This window comes from Grampus griseus (assembly GCF_964374135.1).
Source record: "Grampus griseus genome assembly, chromosome: 12".
In the NCBI taxonomy this organism is placed as follows: domain Eukaryota; kingdom Metazoa; phylum Chordata; class Mammalia; order Artiodactyla; family Delphinidae; genus Grampus; species Grampus griseus.
In genome coordinates, this window is record NC_139006.1 from 22,654,115 (window position 1) to 22,671,891 (window position 17,777).

Below are 17,777 nucleotides of genomic sequence, written 5' to 3' on the forward strand. Positions count from 1 at the left end.
GTTTTTTAAACTCTGAGTCAAGAAGATGTAATTAGCCCTTGCTTGGTCCAAATGAATGTCAGGGAGGAGGAGGGAGGTTGTAAAGGAAGAAGGAAACGCTTTGTCTGTCTTTGGCAGCAAATCATAATGCAGTACTGAAGCCTCCCTTGTGGATAAAAAGAAGCTATGGCAGAGGCAGGACCAGCTTATAAGCGAGCCTTCTGACACTTGTTTGCGGCCGTAGAGGGCTACGGCATGCTTAGGTTGCTACCTCAGCTTTTGAGAATAGGACAAGGGAGCCTGGAGTCTCAGCACACCTCCTCCGTTGGCAGATTTTGCAGTGCAGGTTCTGTGTTAGGCATGGACGGACGACACCAAGTGGTATGTAAGAATGATTCAGTCAGGTTCAAGAGAACCAGGTTCTCATTTACTGTTTCTCCAGGGGCCAGGAGATAAATTAGTATTTGTTCTCCTAAGCCTCATCTTTTATTTTTTTTCAAGACTGTGTGAGGAATGAGAATAAATAATCAATCCACCAGCAAAAAATGTTTCTCAGGTATTTAGTAGGACATAGAAGGTCTTGAGACAGAATTTTTATCCACGGTTTAAAAAGTAGGAACCTTCAGTGTGTGCTAGGCACTGCACAAGGAGGGTATAGCTGTGCCTGAGACACAGTGTCTGCCCACTGAGGAGTCAGAGTCTGGTTGGTATAACAAGCAAATCCATGTGAAGCCACTGCTTATGCAGTACATTCTGGTGTTTGTTTGCCTGGAAAGACCATCTCTTTGGACTATTCCAAATTCCCCAAGGTTTAATAAGCCTTTATAGGCTAGTCTTGGCAAAAGCCTTCTCATAGTCCCCTGACAGAAGTATTTATTCTCTCCTCAAACTCAGAGTTTGAAGGACTAGACTGTGGTCTTAACTACAAATCTGATCACATTTTGGAGAAATTGGAGCTTTTTTGGGGGGTTGGGGAGTAGAATTCATGACAGGGCACAAGAAATAAAATGTCAACACAGTTCAAAAACCATTTGTGGTCAGCTTGTGATTATTCCCAAGGGGCCATTCTTGGGATCTGATACTTCCTGAAGGCCTTTCAAAAGGTTTTTAGATCCCTGCTGAATCTAGTCTGTACTAAGCCCAGCAGCTGTGTAGCCACAGGCGTACTAATTTGTGTGAGTCTAAATCATTAGTTTGGGCCCATCCAGTTTTAATCCATAGACATTCAAGACTTGATCAGTGGTAGGTGTTGGGGTGTGGGTAGTAAGCGATGTTGTCTGCACTGTTGTTGGATGTGGCATCTAGCTTGTATCTTATTACAGACATACTTACATTTGAGTTTTCTTTACCTTTTTTTTTTTTTTGAGAACTTGCTGGGCAGAGTTGCTGATCATTAAATATAAATATTTTCTCTTTCCCATCTCAGAGTGGCTGTGTTTTTTGTTTTTTTTTTTTTGTTGTTTTTTGGAGAAGATTCCAGGAAGAGCTACTTTTCTTATACTGGGTAGATATACCTATTATGGACTAAAGAATATTAAATATTAATTCTTTCTGGGAAATTAGCTATAAGATTTTTGGAACAGAAGGTGGCCCTGTTAATTACTGTCCTATTTCTAAGGCTCTCCTCTATTCCATGGTAGGGCTTGGGTCTTATCCTTGTACATGCTTTGTAAACACAGAGATTTTCTGTTTGTTTTGGCAGTGTTTTATTTGGAAGGAAAAGTCTTTGGGAATTGCTTTTGAATATGACTGGTATTTGGCTTGACCCAGTATATCATAAAAATCAGCATTTCCTATCCCCTTCTGTTTTATTTTTTGTAGTTGGCTCTCAGCTCTTGAAAGTACAAAATGGCTCCATCACCTGTCTGTGCTTCTGAAGTCAGCACTTCTGGTAGTGCATGCTGTGGATCGTGATCAACGACCAGTGCTAGCACACTGCTCAGATGGCTGGGACCGCACCCCCCAGATTGTGGCATTGGCTAAGCTCTTGCTGGACCCTTATTACCGAACCATAGAGGTAGGATTTGACACTTCAGGATGAGTGGGGGAAACCTTGGAGAGTTTTATGATCAGTTTTGATTGAGGTGGCTAGGTCCAGTGAAAGTGAAATTTCTGTAGTTTTGAATCATTACTCCTTTATCTTGAGCTAAATTGTTGTGGTACGTACCACAGTGCTTGTGCCTCTTAAAAGGGGGTAGATTGTGAATAACCAGGTATTGAGAATACAGACATGTTTTCCTTTGCAGAGTATCTACTTGCATACCCCAGGAAAGTGGGGCTTCTATAGAAGGATCTTGACATGCTTATTATGGTAATGGGTCTGTATATCACCACAATATTCTGTGGAGAAAGAACCCTATTGTGAAATAATCACCTATTGGGTTAAAGATATAAGAAAAACCATAAAGGTACCCTAAAATATATGTAAATCTGGGATGGGGAAAGGTTTTACAAACATGACTTTGTAAGTATACCATGAAAGATAGAAATTAAAAAATAAGAAATTAAGGGGGAAAAAAGTATGACTTTTTTATAGTGAATGAAGGGCTAAAAATATAAATAGTCTCAACGAAGACTTAGATAAATGCTTAGTTACCACCCTTTTGATGATTATGGAATGGAGTTGAGGGAATCGGGACACTGCCCTAAGCCTGTGTCCCATCCTTTGGCCATGGGGCTGGGTTAGGGGCTCCTGGTGGGCTTAGTGGGAAGGTGTTAAAAGGGATCACTGTTGGTGACATTAGGCTCAGAACAGTTATAGTTTGGATAGACAAGCACAAATGGGTCTCTCCTGGGTGCTTCCCCGCAGGGTTTCCAGGTCCTCGTGGAGATGGAGTGGCTGGATTTTGGCCACAAGTTTGCTGACCGGTGTGGTCATGGGGAGAACTCGGATGATCTGAACGAGCGTTGCCCAGTGTTTTTACAGTGGCTGGACTGTGTTCATCAGCTTCAGAGGCAATTTCCGTGCTCTTTTGAGTTCAATGAAGCATTCCTTGTGAGTTTGGGCTTGTGATTCTTCGTTTTGGGAACCTTCTAAATTCATAGGGGTATCAATGCAAATGTTAGTGGGCCAGTTTTCACATGAAACTGCATCCTTTCTAGAATTTGAGGGGTCATTCTTCCATTTTTAATTAAAAAACAATAATAATAAACAGGTGTTTGTTTATTTAGTGAATCCATGTGTACTAAGTTTACATAAACTTTGAGTTCTTCTAAACATAACTTTTAAAATGGATGATAAAAGCACTAAACAGTAGTTAGAAATAGAAGCAATAGATTTTCATCTGCTCCCTCCAGTCCATCTACCAACCCCCCTGTGTCTGTTCCACACTCTCTGCTCCCTGTCCTTTGAAGGAGGATGTACTATCCTTGCCCTCTTCCAGCCCCTCCTCCACTTGTGCACCAGCTTCCACCCCCCTCCTTTGCTCAGCTTCATGGCTTCAGCATTTCTCCTCCCTGCCCTGTGCATCAGCCTATTTTCCTTTTTACCAGATCATTGCCATCAGCATACAAGCATGGTATAGTGCCTCCTATTTCATCAAAACCGTTTCTGGGTCCTGCATCCCCCTCTAGCTACTACCTCATTTTTCATATCTCATTTCTTCACAGCAGAGCTCCTCAAGTCTTGACATTTACTCTCTCAAACGCTTCTCCTCCCATTCTCTTTTAAACCTGGCCCAGTCAGGTGTTCACTCCACCACTTTACCAGAGCTGCTCTTGTTAGGGTCACCAGTGACCTTCACATTTCTAATCCAGTGATCAGTTTTCGATCACCCTTCTTTTTTTTAATTGCAGTATAAGTGATAGATAACATTGTATTAGTTTCAGGTGTACAACAGTGATTTGATATTTGTATATATTGCTAAAAGATTACCACAAAATTCTGGTTAACATCTGTTACCATACATAGTTATGAAGTTTTTTTCTTGTGATGAGAACTTTTAAGATGTCCTCTCCTGGCAACTTTCAAATATACAGTACAGTATTCCTAACTTACAGTCACCCTGCTGTACATCACATCCCACGATTTACTTATTTTATAACTGGAAGTTTGTACCTTTTGACTGCCTTCATCTTCTTTGATCCATCATTAAAATTTGGCACAATTTAATCACTCCTTTCTTGAAACACTTTCTTCAGTTGACTTCCAGCACACAGTCTTAGTTCTCCGCTTCACCAACTGGTCCTTTCTGTCTCCTTTGCTGGTTCCTCCTTCCCTCCCCACTCGTGAATGCTGGGAGTGCCCCAGGGCTCAGCCTCCTTCTCTAGGGATTTCATCCAGTTTGTTGGCTTTAATTGCTCTCTGTGATTCCCACATGTATACGTCTTCAGCTCAGATCTCTCTCTCCACTTAACTCCAGGCTCTCATCCACTTGTGACTACTCAGTATCTCCACTTGGATGTCTTAATGGTATTTCAAACTTAACATGTTCAGAACTCAGTTCTTGATTTCCATGTCTCCACCCCAAAACTTATCTTCCAGAAGTCTTCCATCTCACCAAATGGCAACTCAAACCTTCGATTCATTTAGGGCAAAAACTTTTATGTCATCCTCAACTCTCCTTTCTTTCATATTCCATATTCAGTCTGTCAGCAGATTCTGCAGCTCTGCTTTAAAAATATATCTAAAACCTGATAACTTATTGCTACCTGTGCTGTTCCCAACACTAGTCTAAGCCACCACATCTCCTGCCCCAATTCCCGAGTCAGTCTAGCAGCCTGAGGAATCCTTCTAAAACATGATACAGACCGTATCATTCCTCTGTCAAGAAACCTCCAATGACTCTGCTTTTGACACAGAATAAAAGTCACAGTCCTTAACATGGCCTGCGAGGCCCTCCTGCAAGGCCTCCAAGGCTCTCTCCACAGTCCTTAAAATGGCCTGCAAGCCTGTCCAGGCTCATTTCCTCCCATCCTCTGCCTCATGCAATGTCTGTCAGTTCCTCAGAAGTTGCAATCCTGTGCTCACCTCAAGGCCATTGTGCCTGGAGCAGCCTCCTCTCCCACCCCTGGCTGGTATGATCTGCTCTCTCATTTCCATCAGGTTTCTAGAGGCCAGTGAGCCTTCTCACACTGCCCTGCATGTGCTCTGGCCCTCTTACCCTGCCTTATTGTTGTCCATAGCACTGGTCACCCCTCCCCCCACAGCCAGAGCGAGCTCTACCAGGGCAGGAGAGCTGTCTTCTCACTGTTGCCTGTCCAGCACCCACAGAAACATTTGGGGTATGTGAGATGCTCAATAGCAACTTGCTGAATGAAAAGCTGTTTAGAAGTTCAGACTTGGGTTGCACACTGACCTGCTCCTATGCCCAGTTTATATGGGTAGCTGTTAACTTGGGACCTTGGAGACTGTTTACAAGGGAGGCCAAGAGGATGGGGGTGCCAACACCCTGTCTTTGCCGTTTTGACTCAGGAGTGATGGTGGCTGGGGTTATGAGGAGTCTGCGATTGGGTGGCTTACTTGGGTCCCCCATCCTTACCAAGCGTGAACTGAAGTGCACATCAGGGGTGTCGGGGAAGGTGGCTTAGCTGGGCTGACCTTCCCCCAGAAAATGCGTACCCATTGTTTGATTTTGCCTCATATTGGACTCCCATAGGTGAAACTGGTGCAGCATACCTATTCCTGCCTGTTTGGAACATTCCTGTGCAACAACGCCAAGGAGAGAGGGGAAAAACATACTCAGGAACGGACGTGTTCTGTGTGGTCGCTGCTTCGGGCAGGCAACAAGGCTTTCAAAAACCTACTGTATTCCTCTCAGTCAGAAGCCGTATGTATTCTTTAGTCTTTTCTCCCTCATCAGCAGAATGAATTTGGGGATGGGGACATATGGGATCTTTTTTGAGAAGTGACTGTTTTCTCGAAGGCATCTCAGTTGTCTCTGGATGGAGTAGTTCCATTTTTTCCCAACCACTTTGTCCTGAGAAAGGCCTGTTTTCTGGTTATTCTGCCCTGCTTCTGACTGCTCTTTGTTCAGGGTGGTTTGATTTAGCAAACATCTCTACTTTGCCACTCTAGACATGAATCTTTTCTGGCACCTCTGCCAGAGCTTATTTCTAGCATGTTCTAACAGGTGGAGGAGGCACTTATGTTGTTCCCTGGATGCCCCTGATAGCTCAGAAGGAGCTGCAGGCCCCTAGCACCCTTCCAGTGTCAACAGGCAATGATACCCCATTACAGCATCTGTCTCAGCAGAAAACTGTTTGTGACACTAGCAGTGTGTCTGTGTGATCCTCTGCTCACATGGAGAACTGGCAGGCCCTTTAAGACTTTGTTCCTCAAAGGGGCTTCCCTGGTGGCGCAGTGGTTGAGAGTCCGCCTGCCGATGCAGGGGACACGGGTTCGTGCCCCGGTCTGGGAAGATCCCACATGCCGCGGAGCGGCTGGGCCCGTGAGCCATGGCCGCTGAGCCTGCGCGTCCGGAGCCTGTGCTCCGCAGCCGGAGAGGCCACAACAGTGAGAGGCCCGAGTACCGCCAAAAAAAAAAAAAGACTTTGTTCCTCAAAGGAACACTTTCTGTTAAGCAGAGAAAAGGAGGCACTTATATCTGTGCATTGGTACACAGTAATGTACACAGTAATGTTCCTTTTGTCAGAATGCATCTTAAATTCTAAAGTCACAAGGAAGCTAATCAGAGGTTATACTGATTTGCTGGACTATTAATTAATAAACCTCTTCCTACAGTTAAGTAGTCCAAGGAAAGATTGAAGCTAGCTGCTTCTCTCTCTCCTGTGCCTGCTGGGGAAGTAACAGTACAGAAGAAAATTCCCTCCTTTTCACTTGATTAATTTAGATGATCCTATAAAACAGGTTTGACAATGTGTTCTGAAGCCAAGCTTTTGTACTAGGGAACTATCAACCATCTAGCAGAATGACTCATTTTCTTGTGTGGTAAAAGCAACAAATTAGGTTGAGAAAAGCCAGTCATTCAATAAAGGTGACCTAAGAAACAACTAATGAGAAATGGATTTAAAGAATTTTTTTTTAGATTTTCATTCCCAGAGGCTGTCAGGTGAAAAATGTCCCATCTACCCACCACCCCCTGTGATAGAGCTGCATCCACTCATGCTAATGCCCCTTGGAGATTGTGCAGGACTGCTGGGCGTTCCTGCTTGGTGCTTGCTTCTTCACCCTCATTTCTAGACATTTCTAACAGACTTGTTGGAAGTTGTTTAAACCTGTGTCTACCGCTCTCTCTTCAGGTGCTGTACCCTGTGTGCCACGTGCGTAACCTGATGCTGTGGAGTGCAGTGTACCTGCCCTGCCCATCCCCGTCCACCCCTGTGGACGACAGCTGTGCACCATACCCAGCCCCTGGCACCAGCCCTGATGATACACCTCTGAGTCGGTGAGCCTGGGGCTGATGCCAAGACTGCAGGTCCTTTGTGGGTGTACTCCTGTGTTGGGATGCATCCAGGGATGGTTGGAGATCATGACATTATTTGGTTCCACACATCTTTCTTAGATCTCTGAGGAGCAGTTTCTCAGTGATGGAGCATATCCTCTGGGTTCCTTGTGACCCTCTGGCTGACTGCTCTGTGCTCCTGCCTCCCTGCTGTGACTTGCTGTCCTGGGCTTGAAAGGCAGATGCCATCAGATGATAGACAGTCTGGCTTTGAGACCTATGAATTAGCTTTATTGAATTCAGACTGATGAATAATAATTTAAAATATTGTAATATCAGAAGATCAGCAGTGCTACTTTCCTCTGCCACTAATTGAGAAACATAGCAGTATCATGAAGAATATCTTTTTAAAATAGCGTTTGCTATTAGCTTATTTGTATGTGTTGGGCATGGGGTAGGGATGGTGCCAGAGGAATAGAAGTACTCATCCTGGAGCTCTGCCTTTCTGCAGTCTGAGCCTTACTCCAGATGCGCCATGGCTCCTTGAGTAGCCGTAATGGAGCCATTTATGAAATGACTGCCTGTTAAAACCTGTTGTCTCCTACTTCCCTGTGAACAACCTCATATTCTCATTTCCCCCAAACTCCTTCCTTTAGGCTACCAAAGACTAGATCATTTGACAATCTGACCACCGCCTGCGAGAACACAGTGCCTCTAGCCAGCCGGCGCAGCAGTGACCCAAGCCTCAATGAGAAGTGGCAGGAGCATCGTCGCTCGCTGGAACTGAGCACTCTGGCTGGTCCTGGAGAGGAGCTTCTGGATCCTGACAGCCTGGGGAAGCCAGCCAAAGTGCTGGGTGGTGCCGAGCTGTCTGTTGCAGCTGGAGTAGCTGAGGGGCAGATGGAGAATATCCTGCAAGAGGCCACCAAAGAGGAGAGTGGGGTAGAGGAGCCTGCCCACAGGGAGATGCAGGAGGTCAAAGAGGAGGCTCTTTTAGAAGAGGGGAGCAGGGGGAAGACCCCTGAGTGCCCAGCCATTGTGCTTCATCAAGAGCCAGAACTGGGTGATGCTGCTCTAAGGAGCCACCATCCAGGCACCAGCCTTCTTGTGCTCTCACAGGGTATTCTTGAGCAGCAGGGTGGGCACAGTATTCTCCCCAGTTCTCTCCAGGAGCCCCCCCCAGGAGAGGATGCCCAGGAGGTCCCTGTGGAACAGTCTCGAATAGGAGCTATCACACAGGACAGGGAGGAGGCAGTCCTTCCAATCTCAGTAGATGTGAAAGTTGGCTTTGGTACCTCACAGTCAAGTTCTCTGCCCTCCCAAGTTTCATTTGAGACCAGAGGACCAAATGCGGATAGTTCCATGGACATGTTAGTGGAAGATAAAGTGAAGTCAGAAAGTGGTCCCCAAGGCCATGATAGACCTTGCTTACCTGCCAGGGTAAGCAGTGGCAGGTTCAGTGGCAAGGAGGAGCTTCCTCAAGCCATGGAGCCCAGGCCTTCAGAGAGGAGCCTGGCTGAGAGGCCCCAAGTGGGATCTCTGGTGTATAGGACTTCCCCCAGCAGCACCCAGAGCCCAGCGCATTCTCCTTGTGCCTTGCCTTTAGCTGAATGTAAAGAGGGGCTTGTGTGCAATGGTGCTCCAGAGACTGAAAATAAGGCCTCAGAGCAGCTCCCAGGGCATAGTACCCTCCAGAAGTACCCTACCCCCAATGGGCACTGCGCCAATGGGGAGACTGGTAGGAGCAAGGACTCACTGAGCCGCCAGCTGTCTGCCACAAGCTGCAGCTCTGCCCACTTACACTCGAGGAACTTGCATCACAAGTGGCTGCACAGCCACTCGGGGAGGGCGTCTGCAACTGGCAGCCCTGACCAGCCTTCCCGCAGCCACCTGGACGATGACGGCATGCCTCTGTACACGGACACTATCCAACAGCGCCTGCGTCAGATTGAGTCGGGCCACCAGCAGGAAGTGGAGACCTTGAAGAAACAAGTCCAGGAGCTGAGGAGTCGCCTGGAGAGCCAGTACCTGACCAGCTCCCTACGCTTCAATGGGGACTTCGGGGATGAAGTGGTAAGTACACCATGGTGCCTCCATAGCTGCACAAGGAGACAGGGCACACTGAGCCGGGGCGCCCTTTGTACAGATTTCTGAAAGAACTGGAAAGTTCCAGAATTGAGAGAGGCTGGAGATCAGCCTCAGCCAGGTGATTGGCAGTGTTCTTTTTCTTTCCTGTCTTGCTTACTTTCCACAGGTATCCTGTCTAGACAGAATTAGGAAGAGAGTGAGCACTCACTATGTGGTTGGTCAGTTCTCTTCGGAGAGAGGATCATGCCTTGAGAAAAGCGTGAACTCCTGGGCAGAATAATATTTGTAGGGCAATGTCAAATATTCCTGTGAAATCATAGTGCCTGTCCTACCCCAGTAGCTAGTGAACAATTAGCTGCTGCACCCCACCCCCCCCCCCAACCATAACATGGGCTGTAGCTGTGAAGGTTTAGTTCTTTTTAAACAGGTATTTGTACCTACCTTGTGGCAGGTGATGGCAGTAGAAATGGGGAGAGGTATCACTGTTGGGAGTTAGCACTGATGGAGCCTGGTGACCAGAGTGGAGTGGTGGTACCTGAGGGGAGGTTCTCAAGGAGGCAGTCTCGACGTGATTAAGGACAAGTGTGAGTCTGGCTCTGAAGCAGTCAGCGTACATTAAAGGCGGGCTCGTCCAATGACTTTCACTTCAAACTGACTTGGTTTTTCCTTTATACTAATGATGGTTTCTCATTTTCCCAGAGTCCTTCAGAGAAAGGACATGCCCAAAGCACTCAGTTTCAACACACACATGTAAGTGGCAGGGTTGGACTGACAGGCCCCCTGAAGCAGCTGACACTGAGTTCCCACTTCATCCTGGTCACTTCTGCCCTACTCACTTCCTGGAACCCGAGGCCTGTCTTTCCACTCCAGAATCCCTGCACATAACCTTAGATGTGTGTATCTCTCTTCTAGCTGAGCTCAGCCCTGTCTCTGAACCTGCTCAACCCAATTCTTGATGGCTGAGGCACCTAGAGATTCAGCAGCCCTAACACCCAGGCCCGCCCAAAGTCCCCAGTGCTCCCTTCTTTGCCAAGCCCTTTCTTCTTCTGGGAGGAGACCAGGTTCATTCTGTTCAGCTGTGTTTGTTTGCCAACAGACTTCAATTCCTGACTCGGAAAGCATTCTGGATCAGAACTGTTTGTCTCGCTGCAGCACAGAGATTTTCTCTGAAGCCAGCTGGGAGCAGGTGGATAAACAGGACACGGAGGTACAGGCTCAGCCCCTGTTCTGAGTGCCACCCATGCAACTGTTCTGCAGTTCTTCTCTATCCCCATCATCCATTCCCCCTGCCCCTGGCTAAGGAATGACCACACAGCACACTTAGCCTTGAGCCTCTCTGAATCTCAGCATCTATGAATTCCCATCAAGCCTAGAATTTCTCAGCAAGGGAGATGCAGCAGGCCAGCCCTCTCTCCTCATTGCCTCTATGAACTGGAGCCTTGCCAGCTCTCATAGCGACCCAGGGTGCTATTGCCTGCCACTTGATCTCAGGGGAGTTTGGAGTCCCCTCCAGGGAAACGATTTGGACGCCTTTCTTGTACTGCTGACATCAGACCTGATGGGCTGGTGCCACTGGAGCCAGTGTGGTCCTTGTGACTCCTGCTGCCCCCAGCATGGCTCTGTTGGCTCCGGCTGGATGGCCCATCTCCTGTCACTAACCTGGCCTCATCCGTTTTACAGATGACCCGTTGGCTCCCTGACCACCTGGCCGCCCACTGCTATGCATGCGACAGCGCCTTCTGGCTTGCCAGCAGGAAGCACCACTGCAGGTGCCACTGGGAGGGTGTGGTGGGGTGGTTGGGGGTGTAGAGGCTGAGGTTTGGTCCACAGAGCCTGCAGATTTGAAAGATGCAGGCAGCTGGCTGGCAGTGTTCTGAGGCAGACCCCAGGGTCTTCAGGACCCTGACTCACCTTTTGTGCCTCTGAAATTAGTGTTTGCAGAACTGCACTGGGTGTCTTTCTTCCATTTTAGAGTGATCGTGAGTAAGTTTTGAAAATGATGTCCCTTTTTTATTTTGCTTCCTGGATTGATGAAGCAACTGCTACCACCACCCACACCGCCATTTCTTATTCCTAGAATACAATTTCTTCCCATTCAGCACGGCTGCTGTGAGCAAAGACAGTTTTCCTGCTGTGGGCAGAGAACTTCGTTTTCCTACTCCTTACCCTCTCTCCCTGACCGCATACTTATTGGTTGGAGGACTAGTGGGAATAGCTTAGGGTATAGTCTTCAATCCATAAGGCTCCTGACTTCTTTCTTCCTTCTGGGTTGGGGTAGTGAGTGGTTAGGGATGCTTTGCCCCAGCTGGGGTGGTGACTGGAGGATATTCAGTGTTACTTGGGGTAGGAATTTTATCTGAACTGTGACATAGCCCACCCACATGAATGGACCTGGATTGAAAATGGAACCACCTTTGTCTGGTGATGATGCTTCTAGGACTGTATCTCTCCCCATGCTCACCCCAAGCCCAAATGTCTTTAGTTGGCTTCTTCTCTGAGTTCTTTCTCCCCTCCTTGCAGGGACATTGACCGTGTTGATCAAACGTGGTGAGCATTTGCAACAACCTGTCTGTGATTTCTGCACACCTACAGTAACTTCTCCACACTAACGCTACCATTTCCCCCTCTCTGCACTCATTGGGATGAAGCTTTGGGGCAGGAGTGCAGGCAGGCAAGCAGGTGGGCTTGGGTGGGGTGGGGGGACCACAGCAGCTGGCTGCAGGTTGCAGCCGTGGTTGCCCCTGCTGACTGCATAGGTCAGCCGAGCCATCTTGCTTATGGCAAGAAGCAGTGCTTCAGCAGGCGCTGGTCTTGTGGAATAGCCAGTTGAGGGGTTTTAGAGCTATTTCTTTTGGGTCAGTCATTCACTTAGATGCCAGAATGATGCCAGTGACTTTCAAGTCAAACAGCATGACTTTTTTTTTTAAGGAAAAAAAAAAAAAGCCCAGGACTGAACAGAGGTGGTCTTTCCGGAGAACTGTTAGCATTGAAGACTTAAGGGAAAACTCCACTTAGGGTCTATCAGGATCCCCTGAAAGAAGTCAGATAGAAAAGCTTAACTCATCAAATACATGTCAGGCCTTTAAGCTGAATTCCAGAAGGTATGTTAAATAAATGTACACATCCAGAAGTAGATTTAGGTAATGTTTCTCTGTAACCACAGTTGTTGCTGACTCATGCTTTTCAGAAACAGAGTTGTGAAGTACTCACTGCATTCCAGAAGATGAAGTCTTTTGTTTGTTTTAGTTCTGTCTTTCCATTGCTCCTTGTCTAGCCTTTTCCTTTTGCGGTGGTATTTTGTTGCCAAAGGGTATTCAGTATTCTGTCTTCTGTGCTTAAGTGATCCTTAATCCAGCAGTGGGTTTCCTTTCTGAGGAGCATAAATGAAAAGGTAGTGAGTGATACTGGCTAAGGAGGAGGATTTCCTTTTAGATGCTTGCCCCAAGTCTTTGGCAGGCTGCATTAGACTCTTCGGAGTCTCCTATTCTAGGGCCTCCCCAGAGTGGGGTGGGGTTGTAAGGTGAGCAGAAACTCATCCTCTGCCAGTTCCCTTTCCTGGTAGTTGTGAAGGGCATCAGTTTGGGTGTGCAGACCTTTGCTGCACAGGGGCATCAGAGCTGGGCTTTCAAGTGGAGGAGTGGAGAGAGGCTAGGGACCTGGGTGCAGTCAGGCCTTCAGGTAGAGCTGATATTCCCTGGAGATGCATGGGGGCAGGGGAGTGACCCAGTGTCAACTCATCGTTGTCTAATAGGGTGTGTGTGTGCACCTGTGTTCACCTGTGCTCTTGTCTTTTCACCCTGAGCATGTGTCACTGGTTGCTTGTCTCCTGGCTTCGCATGCTGGCAGCAAAAGCAGTCCTAGATGGCAGCAGTCAATTCTTCCTGTTGTTGCCTCTGAGCCTTTGGGCAAGGCTCCTCACTCCCCAGCTGGGCTGGGAGTTTCTGTCATCTGATTAGCCCAGAGGCAGTTCCATTGGACTCTGGCCTCTCTGTGATCATAAGCTACACAGAGGCCATTGCCCAGGTGGGTGTGGCCACGGGGTTTTCCTGGGCCAAGACTTGGCCATTGAGCTAGCAGCTGCCTTCTGCCCTGGGCTCATTTGTTTTCATGGATCTCTCTTGAGCAGCATCTACCTGACACCTTGTAACCTTGAGCCATAGTGGTGAGGCAGCCAGGGTCCTTGGCCCTAAAGTGAAAGTGGTGTGCGATTGTGCTAGGGAGCGGTCCCCTCCCTCCCTGGCTTCTTTGTGGGTTTAGACAAATGAGAGTGTTTGATATTAGAGGAGTCTCCGGCATATCTGAATCGTGTACAGAGAAGCGCTGTCTTCTGAAGTTGGTTTCTCCACCCTGTGTCTGCTGACACTAATGCTGTTTTTGTTTCTGCTCATCTCAAGGAATTGTGGGAACGTATTCTGCTCCAGTTGTTGTAACCAGAAGGTTCCAGTTCCCAGCCAACAGCTCTTTGAACCTAGTCGAGTGTGCAAGTCTTGTTATAGCAGCCTGCATCCCACAAGCTCCAGCATTGACCTTGAACTGGATAAGCCCATTGCAGCCACTTCAAACTGAAGCTCAGTGACCTGGGGCGGGCAGAGGCCAAGCTGCTGTTCCTCTGACAGGCCCACAACAGCCTGGGCAGACTGAGAGGCCCGTGCACTTTGGAATGGGGACATGGAACCAACTGTGCAGTGATGGAAATTTGGGATGTACCACTGGATTGTAGATTGATCTCTCCCTCCCCAACCCACCCCCGCATTTGTTTTCCTCTCCATTTTCTATCCTCCCTCTGCCTCCAAAAATGAGACAAGTACCCTATTTGTCTTTTTTTTTTTTTTTTTTTGGATGGAAGACCAGAGGTTGCCAGGCCCCCTGTAACTTGAGCTGCCTGCTGTCAGGCGATGCTGAGGGGTGGCTTAGTTCCTCAGGATGGGAGGAGGCTGGTTGAGTCAGGAGTGGAGGCCTGAGATAGAGAGCAGCGAATAAAGCCAATGCTGACGTTTGTGACCATTCCTCGTATCACTGCCACATCAGAGCTGATTGGATTGGAAAAACCTTTGCTGCTGAGGACGCCGAAAGCATCTGCTCTAAGAGCAGTGCCCCAGGTGCCCTCTCCCTTCCAAGAGGGACTGGGCTAGTCCCATCCCACAGGCAGATAAATGGGATTGGGGTTTGGAGAGAGGGGCACAGGCACATAGTAAGTGGGACCCCTTAGGTGCTCCCACCCCGTTTAGGTAAAGAAGGGGTATACTCGTGAAGCAGGGAGAGGGCTGGGAATGGGTGGCTGGCTATTCTCCCCCATGGGATTCTCTTTTTAACTTGACCCAGATTGTCTAGGGCTCCCCTCACTGTCAACAGTCTGCCCCCCTCAGCCAGGCTGTGTGGCGCTTCCCACCCTCAGGCATAGGGTGCAGACTGGCCAGAGTGCAGTATCCTGCTGCCATGGTCAAGGCCAAAGTATGCCCTGAGCCTGGAAGCCCCTTCTGGGGCCTGGTCCCCCAAACAATCTCTCTTCCTCGTCTAGCACACGGAAATCCAGACTCAGGGTTCCAAAAATTCCCCACTCCCAAACCAATCATGGATCTCCCCCTTTAGGGGTAGAATCAGCCTTTCAGAGTGCAGTGTCTGGAGAAGGGAGCATGTCCCATAGACTCAGCCTTCCTCCGCCTCCCCTTCTTGGAGCAGTGGGAAGGGCCCAGCGGTCCCACTGCCCTGCTCCTGTGCTGCTGGTCAGCAGTGAGGGGCCACTTGGTGACTCTGCAGGGCTCCTTAGAGAAGTGACAAAGCCCGTAGGAGATGCAAGGCACCTTTCCTTAGTAAGCTTCGATGGGGTCCAAGAAGAGCCTTAAATCAAGAATATTTGTGGTGGAGGTGGGTATGGAGAAGAGTGGAGAGGAGTTTAGGTTTGTGCTTTGTGATCTTGGCATCCATGTTTTGTGCCTGCCCTCCCTCTTGGGGGAAGGGCCATGCTTGGCTCTGCTAAAAGCTGCTAACTGGTAACAGGGCGGATTGTGGTGGGCAGTGGGGGTGAGGCCTGGGAACTTTCCTTACCCTTTGGAAGCAATTCCCTGGCTAAAGGCAAGTTGTCTCTCAGGAAGGTGGCTCCTGTGTGTGCCTGGGTGTAGATAAGACGTGGCCCAGAAGCCTTCCCTGGAGCTGTCAGTCCAGGCAAAGCCAAGAGCGTCTGAGTGCGTCTGACTTCCCAGTGGCAGGAGGTTGCTCAGAATCTGAATTTAGTGAAACAGGGTGTAAGTTCTTCGCACTCTGTGTGGTCTGGCCTTGCAGGTAGGGAGAAGTCAGTCTAACTGAAGATTGTGCAGGTCCTAGTGACAGGTGCCAAGAGGTTACGATACGGGTTTCTTGGGTCTGATGTACAGTGTGAATAAATGCTTGCAGCTCTTAGCCCTTTTTTGATCAATGAAGCACTTTTTTATTAATATTTTTCTTTGTATGTAAAGGAGGAACCATAACTCTCCGTAGCTGTATATATAACCCTTTTCTCCTAAAGAGGAGTTGGTCAGTGCTCCTATATTTTTCATTTTTTGTCAAAGCAAGAAGTAAATACTTTAGAACTGTTAAATATATAAATAAAGTGAATAAAGTTTAGTGTTCCGCATGGTAGCATTTGCTAACACGTTCTAATTCTTTTTCCCTGTGGTTTATTCCCCTTCACCCCATTTCCCTCTTACACAGAAGCAATTTGAGGTGCTGCTGAGAAAGCTGACTTTGGCAAAGGAAAACTACTGATTTCTTTTAAACTCTGGACCTTGGCAAGGAGCCGCACCACAATACCCACACACTGCAACACATTTCCTCGATGGTTTTTGCCACTAACATCTCCAAAGCTAAAAAGGCAAAGCAGTCTGACATCTTAACATTAACAATCAGCTGTTCTTCCTTATCTGAAGAACTGAGTGTCAACAGTAATTAAAACTACCTCTGTCCTCCAGGCTCGTTTTTTGTTTTTGTTTTTTTTTTTTGCTGTTGCTTTGATTTTAGCCAGTGCTCTGGCCCCTTAACCCCATGCAAGGAGCAACAGCTGCACATGTAGCAGCAGGTAAGAACTGAGGCATGCGTGCAGTGGAGACTGAAAGGAGGTTTTGCGGGGAGGGTGGCTAGAAAGTCCTTCTGCTCTGCCTGTCTTGGATGAGAGAATTACGGGTGGGCAGAGAGACCTTGGGCAGAAACTGAATTGGATGAGTGGATTGTGTGCCTAACTAGAGGTCTCCTTCCTCCTCCCACACAGAGGGAGGAACCTCTGCTCCTTAGATCTGCAACCAGCCGAGGAGGCCGTAGTTTCTAGTCACTTCCGGACTAGTTCTTGTTCTTCGCGGAGGTGGATTTTCTTTCCTGTGTCACTCTTGGGCACGCTTCCCATCCCGTGGGCCTGTGGGGGACGTAACGTTATGCAGTTCTTCGTGAGGGAAGGTAGGTACTGAGTAACGCCCAGCTCTGGGGTTGCCAGCCTCACATCTGTGGTGAGTTGGGGGCTCTGATGAGTGACCTGCTCTGAGCTACCGGAGAGCCTTCCAAGGTCACTTTCCGGATGTACTCACTTCCTAAAGTACACACGCACTTAAAAACAGCTTAGTTGGTTCCAGTCTGAGAGCTGTGTGTGCCATCTGGCAGGTGTTTGAGAACTAACTTGTCCTCTGGGAGGAGAAGGTGCCACTTCAGCTCCCTTCAGTCCATCTGGGAGCCAAGTCTGTGCTCAGACCAATTTGTAAAAACCTGAGTTGTGTCAGCCAATGTGTGTCTACACAGAGCTCCTGTTGTGCGTGGGGGCTAATGCTTAGCCCTCGGCAAGTTAAAAACACTTGTAGGATCTAGCAACGCTGTTGGGTCCGTAGAGGGGGAGTTACTGGCGTTGCGGAAGATGAAGAGCCCGGTGCTGGTGAGACCTGCACAGTGCGAGTCAAGGCAAGGAACTGCCCTGTGGAAGAGGGCAATATGTGAAGAAAAGCTGTTATCCGAGGACACAGTCAGATTTCTTCAGGCTGTCACATGGAGGTATTTGGTCTAAGCAGTGGAGTACTAACGGTGACCTTGAGATGCCAGGATGTCCTCTTCATCTCTGAATTTTTCCCCTCTTTCTGTACTTCGGTGTCCTTAATCCCAGTCCAAAAAATGATAGGACTGCCTTAATCCACTGAGACTTCCTAGTAAAGGTGTACAGAAAATTTTTCTTTATTTTGCTAATATGCTCATTGTTCATTTCTATGTTAGCAGAGAATAATATTCTAAGAATTAAAAAGGTACTGTGGCGGATTTAAAGGGGAATGAACAAAATGCTGCCGCAGAGCATTTGTTAATTTCCAGCTATTAAAAAATATCAAAATGGGAATTGAAGATAAACCCTAGAATATGGTTTCA

The 17,777-nt window shown here is 48.0% G+C and overlaps 1 protein-coding gene and 1 long non-coding RNA gene across 15 annotated transcripts in view; one reads left to right on the forward strand and one right to left on the reverse strand.

Annotated features, from left to right (window-relative positions):
* Nucleotides 1–16,420, forward strand: part of MTMR3 (myotubularin related protein 3) — a 151,218-nt gene extending 134,798 nt beyond the window's left edge. For 3 of the 12 annotated variants that reach the window (XM_082667426.1, XM_082667422.1, XM_082667427.1), the window contains exons 14-22: nt 1,801–1,996; nt 2,789–2,974; nt 5,577–5,747; nt 7,180–7,325; nt 7,979–9,395; nt 10,507–10,617; nt 11,091–11,179; nt 11,931–11,957; nt 13,805–16,420. In XM_082667426.1, the coding sequence (XP_082523552.1) occupies nt 1,801–1,996; nt 2,789–2,974; nt 5,577–5,747; nt 7,180–7,325; nt 7,979–9,395; nt 10,507–10,617; nt 11,091–11,179; nt 11,931–11,957; nt 13,805–13,976 (2,515 nt within the window). In that variant the 3' untranslated portion in view covers nt 13,977–16,420. The remainder of the gene's footprint in view (nt 1–1,800; nt 1,997–2,788; nt 2,975–5,576; nt 5,748–7,179; nt 7,326–7,978; nt 9,396–10,506; nt 10,618–11,090; nt 11,180–11,930; nt 11,958–13,804) is intronic. The other 9 variants (XM_082667429.1, XM_082667428.1, XM_082667431.1 and 6 more) reach the window with 9 other exon arrangements.
* The window catches only part of LOC309830717, a 68,983-nt gene that overhangs the window by 9,185 nt on the left and 42,021 nt on the right, over nt 1–17,777 (reverse strand). For 2 of the 3 annotated variants that reach the window (XR_014297525.1, XR_014297526.1), the window contains one exon: nt 12,360–12,780. This is a non-coding gene — a long non-coding RNA (uncharacterized lncRNA). Of the gene's footprint in view, nt 1–12,359; nt 12,781–17,777 lie in introns of those variants that run through there. The other variant, XR_014297524.1, reaches the window with a different exon arrangement.